At 40.8% G+C, this 17,508-nt stretch overlaps 1 protein-coding gene across 3 annotated transcripts; it reads right to left on the bottom strand.

Moving 5' to 3' along the window:
- Positions 1-1,620: 1,620 nt before the first annotated feature.
- fxr2 (FMR1 autosomal homolog 2) lies at positions 1,621-16,144 on the bottom strand. 3 transcript variants are annotated; one of them, XM_027178309.2, is made up of 18 exons: positions 15,808-16,144; positions 15,475-15,669; positions 12,936-12,988; positions 11,352-11,445; positions 10,974-11,060; positions 8,792-8,940; positions 8,413-8,506; positions 8,185-8,301; positions 7,705-7,875; positions 7,291-7,369; positions 7,047-7,156; positions 6,740-6,826; positions 5,170-5,389; positions 4,514-4,693; positions 4,186-4,386; positions 3,990-4,088; positions 3,693-3,787; positions 1,621-3,415 (listed from the first exon to the last, which is right to left on the bottom strand). In XM_027178309.2, the coding sequence occupies exons 2-18, from the start codon at positions 15,523-15,525 to the stop codon at positions 3,305-3,307; spliced, it is 1,998 nt and encodes a 665-aa protein (XP_027034110.1). In that variant the 5' UTR covers positions 15,526-15,669; positions 15,808-16,144; the 3' UTR covers positions 1,621-3,304. The 3 variants fall into 3 exon arrangements, with proteins under 3 accessions (XP_027034110.1, XP_027034112.1, XP_027034111.1); XM_027178311.2 differs by having other exon boundaries at positions 10,989-11,060; positions 15,808-16,143; XM_027178310.2 differs by having other exon boundaries at positions 15,475-16,144.
- Between the last annotated feature and the right edge of the window lie 1,364 nt (positions 16,145-17,508).

The following is a 17,508-nucleotide window of genomic DNA, read 5'->3' as shown; positions in this document are numbered from 1 at the left end:
CTCACTTATCTTATACCGTATATTCTGTATTGCACTGATACTTTATATACACCACCCATCTGTATATTGTGCTCTTTATTTAATCTGTATAGCAACCAAATTCCTTTTGTGTGCATTGTGCAAAGCATTGGGCAATAAACCTGACTCTGATTTGTTCAAGTGTAAATCAAGACATTTGAGGCCAGGAATGCAAGTTCAATTAAAGGTCGTAGCATTGAATATTACATACTGGGTTAAAGAAGAATGTATTAAAAAAATTAATAATAAAAATCAGAAAAGGTAGTACTGTAGAAATCTATTTGTTTACTGTACTTTTCTTCAAGGAGATTGGAGCCTGTCTCAGGGGACTCGGGGCACAAGTTGGCAGACACCCTGATCAGAGTGCCAACCCATTACAGGGCACAATCACACACTACAGAGAATTCAGAGATGCCAATTAGCCTACAATGTATATCCTGGAACTGAGGCAGGAAACTAGAGAACCCAGAGGAAACCCATGATGCATAGGGAGAACACGCAAATGCCATGCACACAGGGTAGAGGTAGGAATCAAATACCCAGGCAACTATGCCCCCTGCAATAGAGATGTTAAAAACTTTAAAGAAATCAGTTCACACATTCAGAAAAAATAGCACCTTGGGCCTAAGGAGGTCATTTCAATCAACCTTTTGTATACTGTAGCTTTCATTTAGATAATACCTAGTACCTAAAGTACTTTTCTAGGTTAAAGATGCATACAAAAGGTATAAAAGATGTACCTTTGACAGAAAAGTAAACTGTGCAGTTGAAATGATTACCTACATATTACTGCACCCATATACTAAAGCTTGAGAAAATCCTCATGCGACCAGTAGAGGACAGCAGACACCTGAAATGTTCTCAGTAACGAGCTCACCTACACAAGTAGGTCAAAAGCAAAAGAGCATGTAAATGAGGGGTGTTCAAATGATCCTTGGTTTCATACTATTTCAGCTTAGCTTGACACGTTCTGGATGTTTAAACACATTTATCAAAACAGATTACAACTTCTACAAAGATTGAAATCACTTTAAAAAAAAAAAAAGAAAGAAAAGAAAATAATTGCCAGTCCATACAAGGTAAGTTCTGTAAGTAGTACCCATGATCCTGTTCTGCTCCTTTCATTTCTTGATAAGGGAAAATAAACATTTTGTCCTACAAGTCCTAAGCAGCACTATTTCCTGTCTACAGTGTTCTCATGGTAAACTCTTGTATATTCCATCAGTGTGCAGGATTACTATTTACATACACATTTCATCTTTGATGTAGAATTTAATTGCATCTCTATGGTGTGGTAGAGATCCCTGCAATAAAAGACGCGACTGTAAAGTAAATATATATATATATATGCGACTGTAAAGTAAATATATATATATATATATATATATATATATATATATATATATATATATATATATATATATATATATATATGAAACCACCCAAATGAGTCAACCAGTGGTAAAAGCCAGAGACCTCACTAAATCCTCTGACACTTTAGTTTCAGTGGCTATTTCATACCAATTCGATATGGATGAAAAGAATCAGCCTAAATGACACACACAAAAAAAGAAGAAAGAAATAAAAGGCTCATTCCAGAAATATTTTTTTTCACTTCAATTTTATTCTTTTTTTTTAATGATGTGAAAAGTACAACCAAAAAAGTTCGAGAGCAAGAACCAAGATGACAGTAATGTGAGCCAAAGGGGGACATGAACCCCCGGGTCTGTCTTTTTGACTGCGACATTCGATAACGTGACAGACATGCTGTTCCATTTAAACACCACGCTTGCCTGGCCTTCGAGGCAAGTGGATTAAAACTCAGGTTTAAAGTTCTTGACCAGAGACTCAGGAAGTCTAAACTGTATAGTGACAACATTGGAGTGTACTTTATATTCACATACACCACTGTGTGTGTGCGCGCGTGTGTGTGTGTGGCTGGCTCTCAACTTTTCAGAGGCTGTGCTATTCCCTACACAACATGCCTTCTTGATCACTAGGTTGTGTAAAACCCAAACCCATCCAGTAGAGGGCACCACAGAGGAATAATCACCTTTTCAAGTGTTCAGCAGGCACAGTGTGTATAAACCACATCATCTGCTGTGGTGTCAAAACTGCAGCTGGGTGCATTATCTTTATTAATTTCCCACGCCATCACATCCTATATACTCCCGCTCAGAAACAGTGGTGTTTTTTGGGGGGTAGAGGATCAGAGGCACTGATGTATGTCTTAATATCGGTTCTGGGTAAAATACACAATCTGGTTCAGGCAGATATCTAACTGCATGTCTGTATATGAGGCTGTTCCTGATGCTGCCATGCCTGTTTGCCTGTGTAATGCAGAGCACAGAAGTGAACATCTATCCTTTAACTAACGTGGCCGCATCCTTTCGTCCCTCACAACAGAGCTGGCTCTGAGATGATGCAACAGTTCTCCCAATTTACGTCTATGGTTGCATACTAACTACATGTGTACAAACACACACACACACACACACACAAACAAACACCATCCAGATCATGACTTCTACCACAAATTAACATTCTTACCCTTCTAGTTTGGCATTAGTATCAAATTGTATCCTGTCTTCCCTCTCCTAGCACTGGTTTCTCTTTTACTTGAAAAAAAGAAAAAAAAAAAGCATATGAAACAGTATCTGTTGTTCCACGAACAAAAACAAAAATGCTCAAGTTTTTTTTTTTTTCAAATTCAAGGCACAATGTCGTTCCTTTCCTTCCCCCTACACACAACCATAATCTTAGAGTACCATAGTCTCAACTGCCAGTCATGTGAGAGGCTCCGCCCACACCACCCAATCTCTTGGCTAGCTCCTCCCCTCTCGCCTCTAACACTGTTTCAGAGATGCATCTGTTTGGGAATGTGACCAATCCCACACCAGTGAAGAAAAACAAAAAACATCGACAACAAACAAAAAAGAAAACCGTTTCTCCAAAAATAAAAACATATAGTCACATCCTGTGTTCAGTTACGTCAGATTTTCGAAGCATATCCACCAGCTCTTTTTTGGCAAGCTTCTTTTACATATGCACTAAGTACTGATAGATAGGATAAACATACACCGTTAAAGTGTTTAAGTAGATGCGTTTGTCTTTTTTTTTTATATCTTTTTTCTCCTCAATCTCATATGAATTCAAGATTTTTAGTCGATTTTTCACTCGTCTGTTTAAAGGTATTTTTACGTAAATGCAAGCAGGGACAGATCGCTGTAGTGTCTTGCTCTAGACAATGGTCTTGAGTGGTGAGCTGACGTTTTGCAATTTCCATTTAGGAAACGCCGTTCACCAGTGTCAGAGCCTCCCCAGATGATGCCACACCATTGCTAGGGGAACGCTTAGACGGGGTATGCTCTTCCTTCTTCACACTAGTCCCATTCTCCTGTTAACGAAACCAACAAGTGGATTGGTCTATTGCCCATATTTGTCATTATTTAGTACTTTGAAATAGTGAACATTAGCTTAAAAAATAAATAAATAAATAATAATAATAAAAAAAAAAATGGGGAAACCAATCCATATACATTTTTGTCCAATTAGTGTTTAACTTAATGAAAAATATATGTATATATATATATATATATATATATATAAATAAGGAACTACTGCTTATATTATATTATTCTAAGCATGTAGTTACATGCCCATGTGTTATGTACCTTAGGGAGGGAGGCATGCTGGATTTCATCTTTCTTCACTGGAAGGTTCTGTCGGCTCTGAGATTCTGCGCGAGAGATGAAGTCGGCCACGGTAACTGCAAATAATGACCAAAAATAAAAAAATCAAACAACTCAGGAAGGTAGTGATTTGGCAGTTCCCCTTATGTGCATACACCAAGTCTAATTATGTCTAGAGACTGCATAGTCATGCTGCAGATGGAACAATCTTTACTTTCTGAATTACAGATGATTCCTGAACAAAGTGTTTAATTAGTTGTATAACAATGTTTCTCTTACCTGGCTGTCTGTCACGGCTGGCAGAGCCTCCCTCAGGTCGAGTGGCACGGTTGCGGCGACGGCGGCTTCTGTTTCGCCTCTGGGGTTTGCCATCATCATCTGAAAAGCAGCGTGAGGGCATGTTATGGTCTCATGTGCTGCATGTTCTAAAGCAACAGTCTTGCTGGGATCAGAGCTACACCGGCGCTCATCTTACCCAGTCCGTTCTCACTAGTAGCTGCCTGGCCATCTGACTCATTGGCAGCATCAATCACACTGGGCTCCTGGTCATTACGGCGGCGGCGGGAACGTCTGCGGCGGTCATTGCCGCCCATGCTCTCGCTGGCATCAGTGTCTCCGCCCACATCACCTTCACCCTCCAGCAGAGAGTAGGGGTTACTGTCAGGGTCCTTTAGCACTGATGAAATAGAGAGTGTGTGTTACACACAGACACACCAACTCTTCCTTGCATACAGCACACACACTGGTCAACAAACCAAAACACATCACAAAACAACAAATAAGTTATTATAAAAGCTGGGCACCTGAGCTAATTGTGTTCGAGCTGCGGGATCCTGGGCCTCCACGGCCTCTGCCTGTGCTGGATCCTCGACCACGGCCTCCTCTCCGGGAGCCCCTCTCTTCACCGCCTACTCCCCGGGGCCTTGGTTCCCGCTCTCCCAGATCCTCTGACTCAGACGCATTGGACATTTCAGAGTTTGTTCCTATCATGGGTGATTGACAGAAGACGTCAGCCTTATTAGAATTCTGCACAAGATCAAGTCTGTAGACACATTTTAGCCACATGATGCATAGAAATACATCAAAATCCATAACAGTGATTTGCATGTATTATGCTACACAGTAAAAATTATGTCTCTAACTGTACATGATGGAAAATCTCATTAGGATACAATCCAGATTCCATAACTGTAACAATGCAGAGCAACCTGGTTTCTGTAGACAGAATAACCTGAATCCAGCTTTGGCTGGGAAAAAAAAATCCCCATTTTGCATTTGCAATAGAAATATTCACTCTTTCCACATGAACAATACAACTATTGCACATAAATTCAATTGAACGATCTAAAAAATTCACAGGCATTTCCTCCATTTTATACATGTTAAGTTTTTGCCGTACGAGTCTTCAAAACTTAAAAAACAAAACAATAGTGGAAGACATAATGCACAGCTGACTCACCATAACCAGAATATGCATTGTTGGATTTGCGCCCGCGACCTCGTCCGCCATACGTGCGGGAAGTCTGTAGAGAGTTGCTGCTCTCGTCAGTCTGGTATCCCCTCTCCCGATCACCGGCTCCAGGTGCACTGGTGCGGCTTGGGGCTGTACGGTAACCAACACCGATCTGACGAAGCTGCTCATCGATCTGCAGCCGCTCCAGACGCAACTGTTCCACTTCCTACCAACAAGAAACACAAACACAACCAGTAGGCTTGATTATTACCCCTCAGTCACTAAAACACAGAACATGAAGCTGCTAAAGTCACCTACCTATTTATCTCTGTGTGCGAGACTAATTAAACAAATTTATATAAACGATATTTTCTTTCAGGTGACTCACAGAGGTGTAGAGACAAATGGAATGCAGAATAACGTGTGTAAGTTGAACTAAAAAGACGCCAGTCAGTACGTTCCATTGAGGGAAATTATGAGGATGTCACTGTAGTGTGTGACAGCTGCATCGTTGAACAACAGCTGAAGGGTTGTACACTGACGGCTGCTGAGGGGGCTAAGGGGCTATTTCGGGAAGCACAGGGCCATGTAGCTTGTAATCCATCCTCCAACATACCCTTACACCCTAAAGTGTCCCCCTGGCACCACCCTAAAAGTTATCTTTAGCTGGTGGTGATTAAAAGAGGTGTGATCAGCAGCTTTCCATGAGGGAGCATGTCAGGTGACCAGTCTAGAATAAGCCTCCATCTCCAGCGTTGTAGTGCGCTAAACATGGCCGTCTGGAATTTTTGCACAAACCTGTACGCCCGAGTAATTGTTTTTAAAATGAAGAGAGTATTTGACTGCTGATCTGTTGTCTGTCAACTGCCCTTTGATCTTAGATACCAGAGAAAAACAAAAACAAAAATAAATCTAAATCCCTTCAAGCACTTCGCAGTCATAAGGTGTGTTCGAGTTCATCTGTACCTCGCCTTTACTGGCAGTAAGCTTAGCTGATTGCGGTCTTTTCATCTCTTCCCTTGACTGCAATTTGAATAGTTTCTTTGCTTAAGTGTCTTGCCACCGTTGACGAGAACATTTTTTATGCAGAAATTTGCAAGGGAGAATAGAAAAAAAAATGCATATACATATATTCAAATCCTAATATGCTTAGTCTGTATTGTTCAACCTTTTAATTAAGTTAAACAAATCACAAAATATGTTCTCGATTAAATAAAAAAAAACAACTGTAAAGTCTGTAAACTACTGATTGGGAGTATAACACTAACACATTACCTTACAATAAACCCTACAGGCTTCTATTATAGACGCCAGTGTATTTTAACTGCCAGTGGAACTAACCAATCAAGATTTAAGCTGATGGGGAGCAACTGCAGCAACTGGTTCTAAAAACTGAAGCTGCCTTGCTCACGTAAGATTATCATCTCTTGTGTCACCACGTGCTGCTTGTGCCAACATGAGTCAGACAAAAATAAATAAATAAATAAAAATAGCAAGCCATTGTACATTGTAGCAGGCCAGGTGATGACTGATGTACAAAGTCGGACACGTATAGAACCCTCAGTAGACGGCTTACCTGCAGGTAGGCCACATGGTACTCCAGCAAAGCTTGAGCATTACTGATATTTTCTTTAGTTCCTACAAAGATGAAGGGAACCATACCCTAAAAGACAATAAAACAAAAACAAAACATACGTAGTAAGTTACATCATGTTATGAAAACAAAAAATAATTTTAGTTTTTAACTATTTAAAAATAAATAAATAAATAAATAAATAAATAAATAGAGCATAAAGATCAGAGCTGGAGTATGTTGTGACTAATTCCATCAGAACTATTGAGGCAGCGTGTGAGGTGTGTCGATGCTTCACCACCAGACTTACCTCCTCTCTGGGCAGCTTTTTGTCATTGTCCCCTTCGATCCGAACACGCACCACACCAGACTTGTCCACAATTTCCTGGATGATTTTGCCACTTTTCCCAATAACTTTGCCTAGATGTTAAGGGAGAGAGAGAGAGAGAAAAAGAGAGAGAGAGAGAGAGAGAGCGCTTTAACAGTGACCAACGTTAACTCTAACTTCCAGAGTTTTAGCTTAAGGATCTCTGTATTTCACCAAGTAAACTTACCAACAAGACTCCTGGGAACCTGGAAGGAGTCTTCTTTAAACTCCAGATATACTCTAGCCTGTTTCACAGCTTCTGGGGTCTGACACAGAAAGAGGGTAGAGCAGAGACCGGGAAATTTAGCAAAACAGGGTCGAATAGCATTTGTTGAGTTTGCATTAAAATTGTGTTCAGCAGTTGAGTCTTAAGTTTTCGTTTGTCCTTAAGGTATGTTAATTTTTATACAATGTGCAATTCAAATTAAACTCAAGTTGCTAGAGGGCCAGCACTGTTTGATCGATACCCTGTTTACAGCACAGCTGAGGGCACTGTACGTTACACCGTGTTAAAATTTAAACTTCTTGCTTAAGAACACCAGGATGTGCTATAACCATATCACTAAAGCACCAACACACTTCACTTTCCTCAAACACACACCTCTCCGTAGATCCTGAAGGTGCAGCTCTCCTCCTCGAGCTCAATGGCAGTAACCCCAGGAACCTTGCGGGCCTGCTGGATGTTGGCGCCGTGGGAGCCAATCGCCAAACCCATCAGATCCTCACGCACCCGTACCTCCTCCTGATAGGCTGATGCCAGTTGTTTACTTGTCTGAAGCAAACACAAGGCAGCAGGACAGACTTTAGCTTTTGCTTATTTTCTTGCTTAATCAAACAGCACAAGTTATGATCCCTGCAGTACAATTACTCCATTGAGATTTTTTTATTCGTGCTGATATTTTTTCTGCTTCAACATTTCTTTTTTAAATAACAATTACTAAGAATTTAATAAGCTTGTCATTGTGACTCCATGGGAAGAATCCTGCAGGGAAAAATAAACTTGTATATTACATGTAAGAATTCAAAGAATTTCAAAGTCTGAATGTTGACATTTCGAATACATGTGCGTGTCTGCGTGCACCTCTAGGTGTTTGGTGGCCTCCTCGTTGCGGGACATGAGCATGAGCTTGGTACGGATGCTGCGGAAGTGCATGTCACTCAGAAGGGAGGCACGCTTCACTGTGGAGTCATTTGTAGACTGTGGAAAAAGAGCATTTCCTTTTCCATTACTTAGCACTGGGGTAAAGAAATGACTACAAGTAAAGAATAGTGAAGAGAACCTGCAACAGAAAGAGAGAAATGTACTGACCAGTACAATCAATTCATGTGTTGAACTGCTGTAGAAGACGCAGTTGGCGCCGATCGCTTTCCTGAAGTCTTTGTGGATGTTGTCAGTTAAACAGCTGCCAAATGTAATCAGCAAATTGGGGGGAAGGGGGGAGAAGGTTGGGGGAAAAAAAAAAAAGAAAAAAAAAGTGAATCCCAAATGTATGTGTTCTGTAATTTATTCAATCATTTTTTGCTTAAGAAACACTTCAAGAGTCTTGAAACTGTAACGCACAATCCTAATCATGCAAATGTGTTTTTTTTTTGTTCCGGAATACATAAATGATATGAAAATTTGAATTGTATTTGAAGTGACACATTTGATGTGCCAGGTAACATGTGGATGAAGGCGTCACGCTCACATTTCTCTGAGGTCCTCGGGCACAGCAATAGTGGTTTTGTAGAAGGAGTTGCAGGTAGAAGGGCTGTTGGGGTTGACAGGCCGGATTCTTTCTGACGTGACAATTTCGTTGTATGTGGCATCACATGCAGCATACTCAATCACATAGAACTGAAAACAATCCAAACAAGTCCAAATAGTGAGAAGAGAAGAAAAACACCAAACCAAAATAAACAATACAAAGAGTGATGTATAAAAAAAATAAATAAAAACTTCTGAAACACAAAGGACAAGTCATACACTAACAATGCCCTTTCTTTCACATGCTAACCTCCAGCTAAATAAGTTCAAAAGACAGCATTGTTTTGTGTATTATGCTCAGAAAAAAAAAGGAAGAAAAAAAAAGTCATTAGTCTTTGAGTGAAGCATTGATTGTTTTGATAAATGCACTAGCACACCGCTCAGTGAATTCAGACCATACTCAATGGCAGGACTTTCATTCTGCAGAACATTTCTCTTACCAAATGAAACGGTTCAATGACTTCAATTAAATTGTACCTGTATAGCACTTCTGACAAAAGATACTGCGACAAGAAGCTTTAAGGGATCTTTAGGAATAGGTAGAGCAAGTTAGATTCTCACACATTGATTCTGGAACCATTTACCCTAATGAACAGAGCTATTATATAACACACCAAGACTAAGTGTGATCTTATACTACTGTGCTGGAGATGGAGTGGATAAGAGCACAACACCAGCTTGTGCATCATTTTAAAGAGGAGAGCTTAATGCTTCACATTACCCAATGTGCTGTCTTAGACAGCAGACGTGTGTGTGCGTGCGTGTGTGCACATGAGCAGAAGTGAGCCACCCAAGGTGCTAGCAATAGGATGCAAGAGCAGTTGTGATGGAAGCCAAGAGTTTTACTCTATGCAGGATTTTTACAAGGGTGCTGCTGTGCCACACACACACGTCGATGGCCCACAGAGAGCTTTCACTGTAATAGATTATGATAGTGTTGGACTCTAAGCCAATGGACAAATCTGGAAGGTGGACATCTTAAAATAAAGCACACTTAATTTGGTAATGTCTATTCAAGCATTCGTTTCCAAGCAAACCCTTAAACCAAGCAAAACATAACATGCTTTAATGACATGCGGTCAAAGATGCTCAAACACGGACACTGTCTATACAATTATCACAGATGAAGTCATATCTTAGAGGTACGTTTATGGGTAATTGGGTCAAGAGCTATGTATCTGTGCTATTAGGCCAAAATGTGCTCCCAATGGGCTTGAAACACCTCCATCAATATTCAAATTCCAGATTTGAGGGTACAAAAGAAGCGCTGAACAGTGCAAATGCAAGTCTGAATGCCAGGATTCAGGCTTAAGACTAAGCAGTAGTATGTGCAGGCCAGTGTTTATGGCCTGGCTTGTACGTGCAGTCAATTCTATAATTTTAAAATAAAGATCAGCTCTGGAATTAAAGCAATAAACAATATGAGCCTTATGAAAACTCAATTACAAATCATCACGGTGGCATAATGACAACGGACAAACATTATAAATGAGTCTCCTATTGCCTTCTTTTTATAATAGTTATTGAATATCAGCCATTCATCTAAGCTTATTTGTACACAATATCCTAAATGTTTTAGTTGTAGATACGTTTTCAAGTTGAAAGTTAACAAGTACTTTTATTGCCCTGACCCACAGCATGCACACTTTCTTTATAAGCAGCTTGAATTTGTATGATTGCTTTCTCTGTAATAGAGGACAGGAAGCACATCTTTTCATTTTCTTTGCCTCATGTTAAACTCTCAGCAGGGAAAAAAAATGACTCACGATTTTATGCGACTATAAGTCAAAATCTTTAAATCATATAAATGTCGGCAAATAAAATATTAGCTTGTTATATGTAGCGAAAGTTTCTGTTTATATATTTAATGCCGTTTTCTATTGGAGAAGCATGTACAATAATCAGATAAGGAGGATTAAGTACAGAAAAAAAAAAACAGTTCTGACAAAAAAAAAGCATGTAAATGACAATACAATTTAAAGCAAAGACTTAAAATCTGGATTATACTTATACAATAAAACTGCATTGAGATGTGAGGAGTTTAAGAACACTCCTAGATTTCATGCTGCTTATAGCAGAACAAAGAGCTACGTATGGCTACTGCAGGAAGAATGGTAACCCACCAGTTTTAGACTCACCTCGCCCTTCATCATCCTCACCCTCGCCAGCCACCAGCCGCAGGGTTCCTGCTCGTTTGCCCGGGAGTACACCTGACACAAAGTATAGACACATTAAGTGCAAAGAGGGAGGAAAATGTATAGGAAAAACACACCAAATGGTTGGTGTAGATAAACTTAAGTCAGACCACTGATAGCATGTGTTTAAGTGGCCACATGGTTGAACCTTTTCTTAATGCCATTAACACTTCATAATAGGCCACAACAGCTGTTATGGTGAGAACAAAGGGACTTGCAATGTGATCTTACACACTGAAATAGTTAACAAAAGGTGTGTAAAGTTGTGATCTGGAGGAGCAGTGTCTAGGGTAACAGCAGCCCTACCTCCACTTCCTCGCCCTCGCCGATGTCCTTGTGGTAGTCAGATGGGGGTGGCAACCTCACATCACTAAACGGCAGCTGTCTCTCTGGTTGCCAGCTAAAAAACATCCACACATACACGTATATACATGCGTATTTAATTAGCACCAAACAATAAACAAATATTTTCTGCCCTCAATTCTTCGCTGGGAACAAAATCTACACTAACTAAGCACTTGACACAAGCCCTAGGATACTATCAGTGTGCCATGACCACACTGTGGTATACTAGCAGGATGTGCACACAAACATTTCCTTTACACAGAATGTAACTCATTGTAAATCCTACATAGCAGAATATTTGACAAAATCTGTATTTTAAATGCATGACCAGAAAATGTGTTTTTTTCAAAGATTACTTTCCCCAGGTTGTCGCTTTAATGTGATAATGTGTTAAATTTCTCACTTTAAAAAAAATTGTCAGCATAACACACTATAAATATTAAATCAACACATCCTCTTTTCTGTTAATGTATTGGCTTCTGTTCACATATAGAACATCCACACATTAAATGTCTGGTAAATGCACAGAGTTTCCCCAGTCACACGTCATTCCAGCCTTCACAGGACTGGTTCTGGAAGAAATGATGTTTAACCCATACGTGCTGAACCATCAGCAGACTCCTTTGTCAAAGTAATTGTATAAAAATGTCTCAGATTTCATTTTGAATCATACTAAGCTTCAAATATTTCCTTACAAATGTAGGAAATAAGGAAATGCCTGAATTGGACCTGTTTGTAACACATTGGGCATCATGGGACAAAGACTGCCACCAAGGCATCACCCTTACATTTCCATCTTTCTCTCTCTCACACACATTAATCTGTACGTTGAGTCAAATCTGGGCAAAACCTAATAGAACAAGTGGTACTCCAATATTGGCTTTGTATTTCTTTCTGAATAAAGCACACATTAAAATACAGAAAATCTGATGATCATTTACAGCATGAGAACAAGTGAATGATTACAGTTATAGTTGACGACAGGTCAACGTAACCAGTCCAAGAATGGCAGGGACGTCATCAACCCCCACCCGAGTTCACATATCTCATAGGGCTATTTCTGTCTCACCCTCATCAGGGCAGAATGAACTGGACTAGCAACTAGGGCTTTAGGCTATGGATAAAATATGGCCCAGTGAGTATACTGATCAATCTGCAGAAAGTAAATGGTTCAAATCAACATGAATGCTCAAAGAGGTAATAAATAAGTAAGTAAGTAAATAAATAAATAAGAAAGTTGTGAGAAGGGATATGAGGTGGGACATGAGGTGGGGTTTTCAGAACATGGAAGAGAGACACCGAGAAAAGTTAGGACAGGTGCTGAGAGAAAGAGTGACTGAGAAATGGAGGATTTACACAAGCAAATTTAGGCTAGCAGAAACAAACACTAATTACTGGCAAAACGTCAAATGTTTTTCTAACTGTTAATTGAGTTCATTTGGGCCCAAAAACTGCATTGTTTGATCATTAAACCATGAAGCCTTTAGGGTTATTGGAGATCATCCACTAGTGTTACTCGCACCAAAAAAAGTTACATAAACTTACTTGTTCTCAAAAACTATCGTGAGGGAGTCTTCGTGGACATCTTTGATGAACGCCTGAAAGGACACAGAGGAAACAGGCCATGTTAAGCTTCATATAGTATTTACTAAATAGCAAGCTTTCCTTGACACAAAAAAATAAAACTGTTATAATAATAATAATAAACAATAATGCCGTAAGTGTTTCTTGAGGTTGGTAGAGTTTTATAAGGAAGGGGAAGAAAAGACAAGATTTTTTTTATCCATATTTAAATATTCCTGACATCTCTGGTCTCAAGGGGCACTAGAGCCCTTTCAGGTTCGCCTTTGACAGTCAGGCCAGGCTTCATATGAGAAAACATTTCTACAACTCACATAGTATGTGACAAAGTATGTGAGTTTTTTGAAAGTGTGGCACACATCACAGGGAAAGTGAAATACGTGTTATGAACATGATTGTGAGACAGTGAACATGGACCCCTAAAAATCTGCTCTTCATACAGCATACCACCAGTCAGTTTTATCAAGACACACCTCCAACCCACAGCGCAGGCTGAGTGACGGTGCTGGCAGGGCGACACTGCCTAATATGGGGCAGCAAAAAATGGAAAAGATAAGGAGAGTAAACCAAGACCGCTGGTATTCCACCTGCTTGGATAGGCACTTTCCCTGGAAAATCTTCATTGGTTTCATGTTCTTGTGCATGCACTATATGACATTAGGTTAAAAAGGCTTCCAGTATAAATAGAGATAGGACAGTTATATACCTACACATCACTAACTTGCTTGGCATTCAAAGGTAGAAAAAAAAAAAGAAGACTATGAACAGCCAGCAACTGCATTCCTAATTCAGAGGGTAACAGAACAAATATGGGTTAATAGCATGAAAAGTGTGTAACTCAGTTACAGTCGCCATTTTGGGACACGTGCCTGAAGCGTAACAACGTCCAATAAGTCTTTAGCATTTGCCACTCTTTAAAGTGAATACAGTGCCAATCCCTTTCTGGTCTGAGACTTCAGGGAGTGTCACTACAGTCTGCATGAGATGGGTCAGTGATGACCAATGAGCACTATGTTCTGACCGCCTATTTAATACGATGTTGACTAAACGATTCAGTAGGTTATTGTTTTCAATATAAGCACGTCTTAGTAGCACCAGGAGCTCAACTGTAATCAAATCTCTGTGCAGATATTCAAACTGCAGAGCTAGCAATTATATAACACTGATACCAAAAGTGAAGAGACTTGAAGCGTGTATGCGATTTCCATCATCAGCTTCACTGTGACAGACTCAACATAACTGACTGACCCAGTAAAAATCCTCCTAGTGTAGATAAAGTCTAATTCACAAATAGAGTTTTAGTTTTTACAGAAGTATAAGCGGAAAACAAGTATAAGCACTTTTTTTGCACAAATTTTAGACCAGCCTATAAAAAAGAAGGAAGTACAAAAAAAAAGTGATAACGGTGAGAAACATTAGTAACAGGATTTATCAATAATCGCAAAGAAGAGGCTTAACTCGTAAAGGAGAGTGAAAACATGACCATGCTCTGAAAAAAGTGGTGGTTGTAAATGAACTTCTGATGAGAGTTAAAGTTATTCCTGCAGAGCGGAACCGGATTCAGCCGAGCCATAAGCAGCAGCCGTGGGGGGTTTGGAGAGCGTGTTGAGTGTCAGATCACCTGTTCCTTCTCCACCTGCTCTTATCCCTCAGTAACAAACTTACAGACCACTAAAGTCACCCCTCAGTATAGAACCTGCTATTATTACCAATAACACTACAACTACAGCAAATAATAAACCAATCACCAAGCAATGATGTTCAGTGCTACAAACAGGGATTTTATTTTTCCCTGAGCCACTAAAACAGAAACCCCAAAGAATCAAATTAGACAATATACAAGTTAATCAATCAACCAAACAAACAGTGAAACCCACTGTTTGTTTGGTTGATTTGTTTGTTTGCCCCATAGTTAAGAACCAGGCTCACTTATTAAAAGTCGTGATCCTGATTATTAACATCAAAATAACACAGCTTGGTTTGTGAAGGTTCCAATGACAAGCTGTATTTCACATATAACACACAAGCATTGTGTTAATACCCACTGTTAAGTAAAGCTGCACAAATGCCTAATAAAGCATGAACAATCCTAGGACGTCTTGCAAGATTTAATCCTAGATATCCTGGATGTAGCTAAAGACCACTAAGAAGAAACGTGGGATCGTTTAGAAGCATGTGTTCGTGCGGACAATAACACAAGCTCTAAACACAACCGAGTCAGAACCTTAGTGTCTGTAGGATGATCATTTGACAACACCAGTCATTGTTTCCATCAGGACACTTCCTGGATTTTCACATTTGATGGTCGAACCTGCGCAGGAACCCTGGATAAGCGAGCTCACGGTTTGTCAAGGCCTCCGTTACAAAGTGATGGCGAACCTCGTGTCATGAACGAGACGCTGTAAAATCCTACCTCGGTCTAGGTCTCACCGCTTAAACGGCGGTGTTGAGATTTGTCCCGGGTTTAATCTCGGCATCACACGGGTTCACGAAGGTGTCTTACCTTGTAGAAGGCCCCGTTAGAGCCGCGCACCTCCACCGGCAGCCCGTCCATGGCGGCCGCTGCGTCCCCGCCGCTGTGCCTCTCAGCGGGTCCTCCTCCACTGTGCGGTTCCGCTAACAGCCCCAGCTTCGCCGGCGCTTCGCCTGCCTCCGGCCGCTTTCGGATTTCCAGCGTTTCGGTGTGGAGGGAGAGGAGCTGAGTAAGTTAGCAAAGACAGAGATGTCTGCGGTTAGCCTGCTAGCTCCCCTTAGACACCCCTCGGGTTAACAGCACTAGGTATCTATTTATTTATCTATCTATCCAGCGACTGATCCAGAGACAGTGAGCGCTTACTTGTGTTGTTTGTATAGATCCGGCTAACGCAGCTAGCTGCTCGGGATCTCTAACGTCTACGGCGATGTTAGCAAACAGCTAACGGTCGCTAATTAGCTCTCACAAACACCTCCTCGGTTGGTTGCCGGGCTACTAGCTAAGTAACACAGCTAGTAAGTGTTACTGCTTGTGTTAAGGGGACAGTGTGAGTTATTGCGGAATCACAAATCGCTTCGGAGCGTCGTACAGCTGTAGCTTTAAAAAAAATCTCCTATCACCCGGCAACCGCTCTCAGCCCCGTTGCCCGTCCTCCCGTCGCACGCGCGCCGTCCGAGTGAAAATCCGCGACTGTGAATGACCCCCCAAATGCCCACCCCTACAACCTCAATCCCCGCCCACAATCCTCTTAGCCTTCGATGATTGCACAGAACGCCCGTCATTCAATAAGAACAGCGCTGTCCATTGGCGGAGACTTCAGAGGCTGGTCAACACAAATCCAGTGCCTGAACTGCTGATTGGTTGTAGTTTCTCTGTGCTAAATTTAGCCGACACGTTCTACGATCCATACCGATTCACAAAACTATTTGTGTACACATTTGTCCACAATTTATTCAAGAATCTACACTGTGGTTTTCTAAAAAAAAAAAAAAAAAAAAAGACCTGTACCCAGTCTATCTATCTATCTATCTATCTATCTATCTATCTATCTATCTATCTATCTATCTATCTATCTATCTATCTATCTATCTATCTATCTATCTATCTGTCTGGCACTAAAATACCAATTGACTGATTACTTGAGCTAAAAATTCATTCATTCATTTTCTACCGCTTATCCGAAGTTCTCGGGTCACGGGGAGCCTGTGCCTATCTCAGGCATCATCGGGCATCAGGGCAGGATACACCCTGGACGGAGTGCCAACCCATCGCAGGTCCACACACTCTCTCATTCACTCACACACTACGGGCAGTTTTCCAGAGATGCCAATCAACCTACCATGCATGTCTTTGGACCGGAGGAGGAAACCGGAGTACCCGGAGGAACCCCCCGAGGCACGGGGAGAACATGCAAACTCCACACACACAAGGCGGAGGCAGGAATCGAACCCCCGACCCTGGAGGTGTGAGGCGAACGTGCTAACCACTAAGCCACCGTACTCCAGAGCTAAATATGTTTGAGCCAAAAGCTCACTACCTTCTGTACACCTTGCATGCTTGCAGTATTATAATAATTTATGTATTTTTTCATTATAACTAGTTTGGGTTCTGCAGTTAATTCAATAAAGTCAATAAGCCAAAATGTATATTATAAAAAAGTATAATACATTCATTTGTTAATCTTTAGTAAGTTCTTTATCCTGGTTAGGGTTACAAAGTAAAGGAATGGGTGTGTGACCCAGAATCAGAGGGTTTAAATACACTCTGAATGGGATGCCAGTTCATCACAGGCATGCGTGGACACACACACACACACACACACACACACACACACACACACACACACACACACACACACACACACACACACACAAACTGTCTGTCTATCTGTCTTTCTGTCTGTCACACACAGACACACACATACTCACACAGACACACACATAAATACATACATACATACATACATACACACACAGAGACACACACAGACACACACATATACAGACACATACACAGACACAAACACACGCAGACATACACACACATACACACACATTCATACAT

Source organism: Tachysurus fulvidraco, chromosome 1 (assembly GCF_022655615.1).
Source record: "Tachysurus fulvidraco isolate hzauxx_2018 chromosome 1, HZAU_PFXX_2.0, whole genome shotgun sequence".
In the NCBI taxonomy this organism is placed as follows: Eukaryota; Metazoa; Chordata; class Actinopteri; order Siluriformes; family Bagridae; genus Tachysurus; species Tachysurus fulvidraco.
Note: the sequence above shows the minus strand (reverse complement) of the source record. Positions and strands in the feature narration are given on the sequence as shown.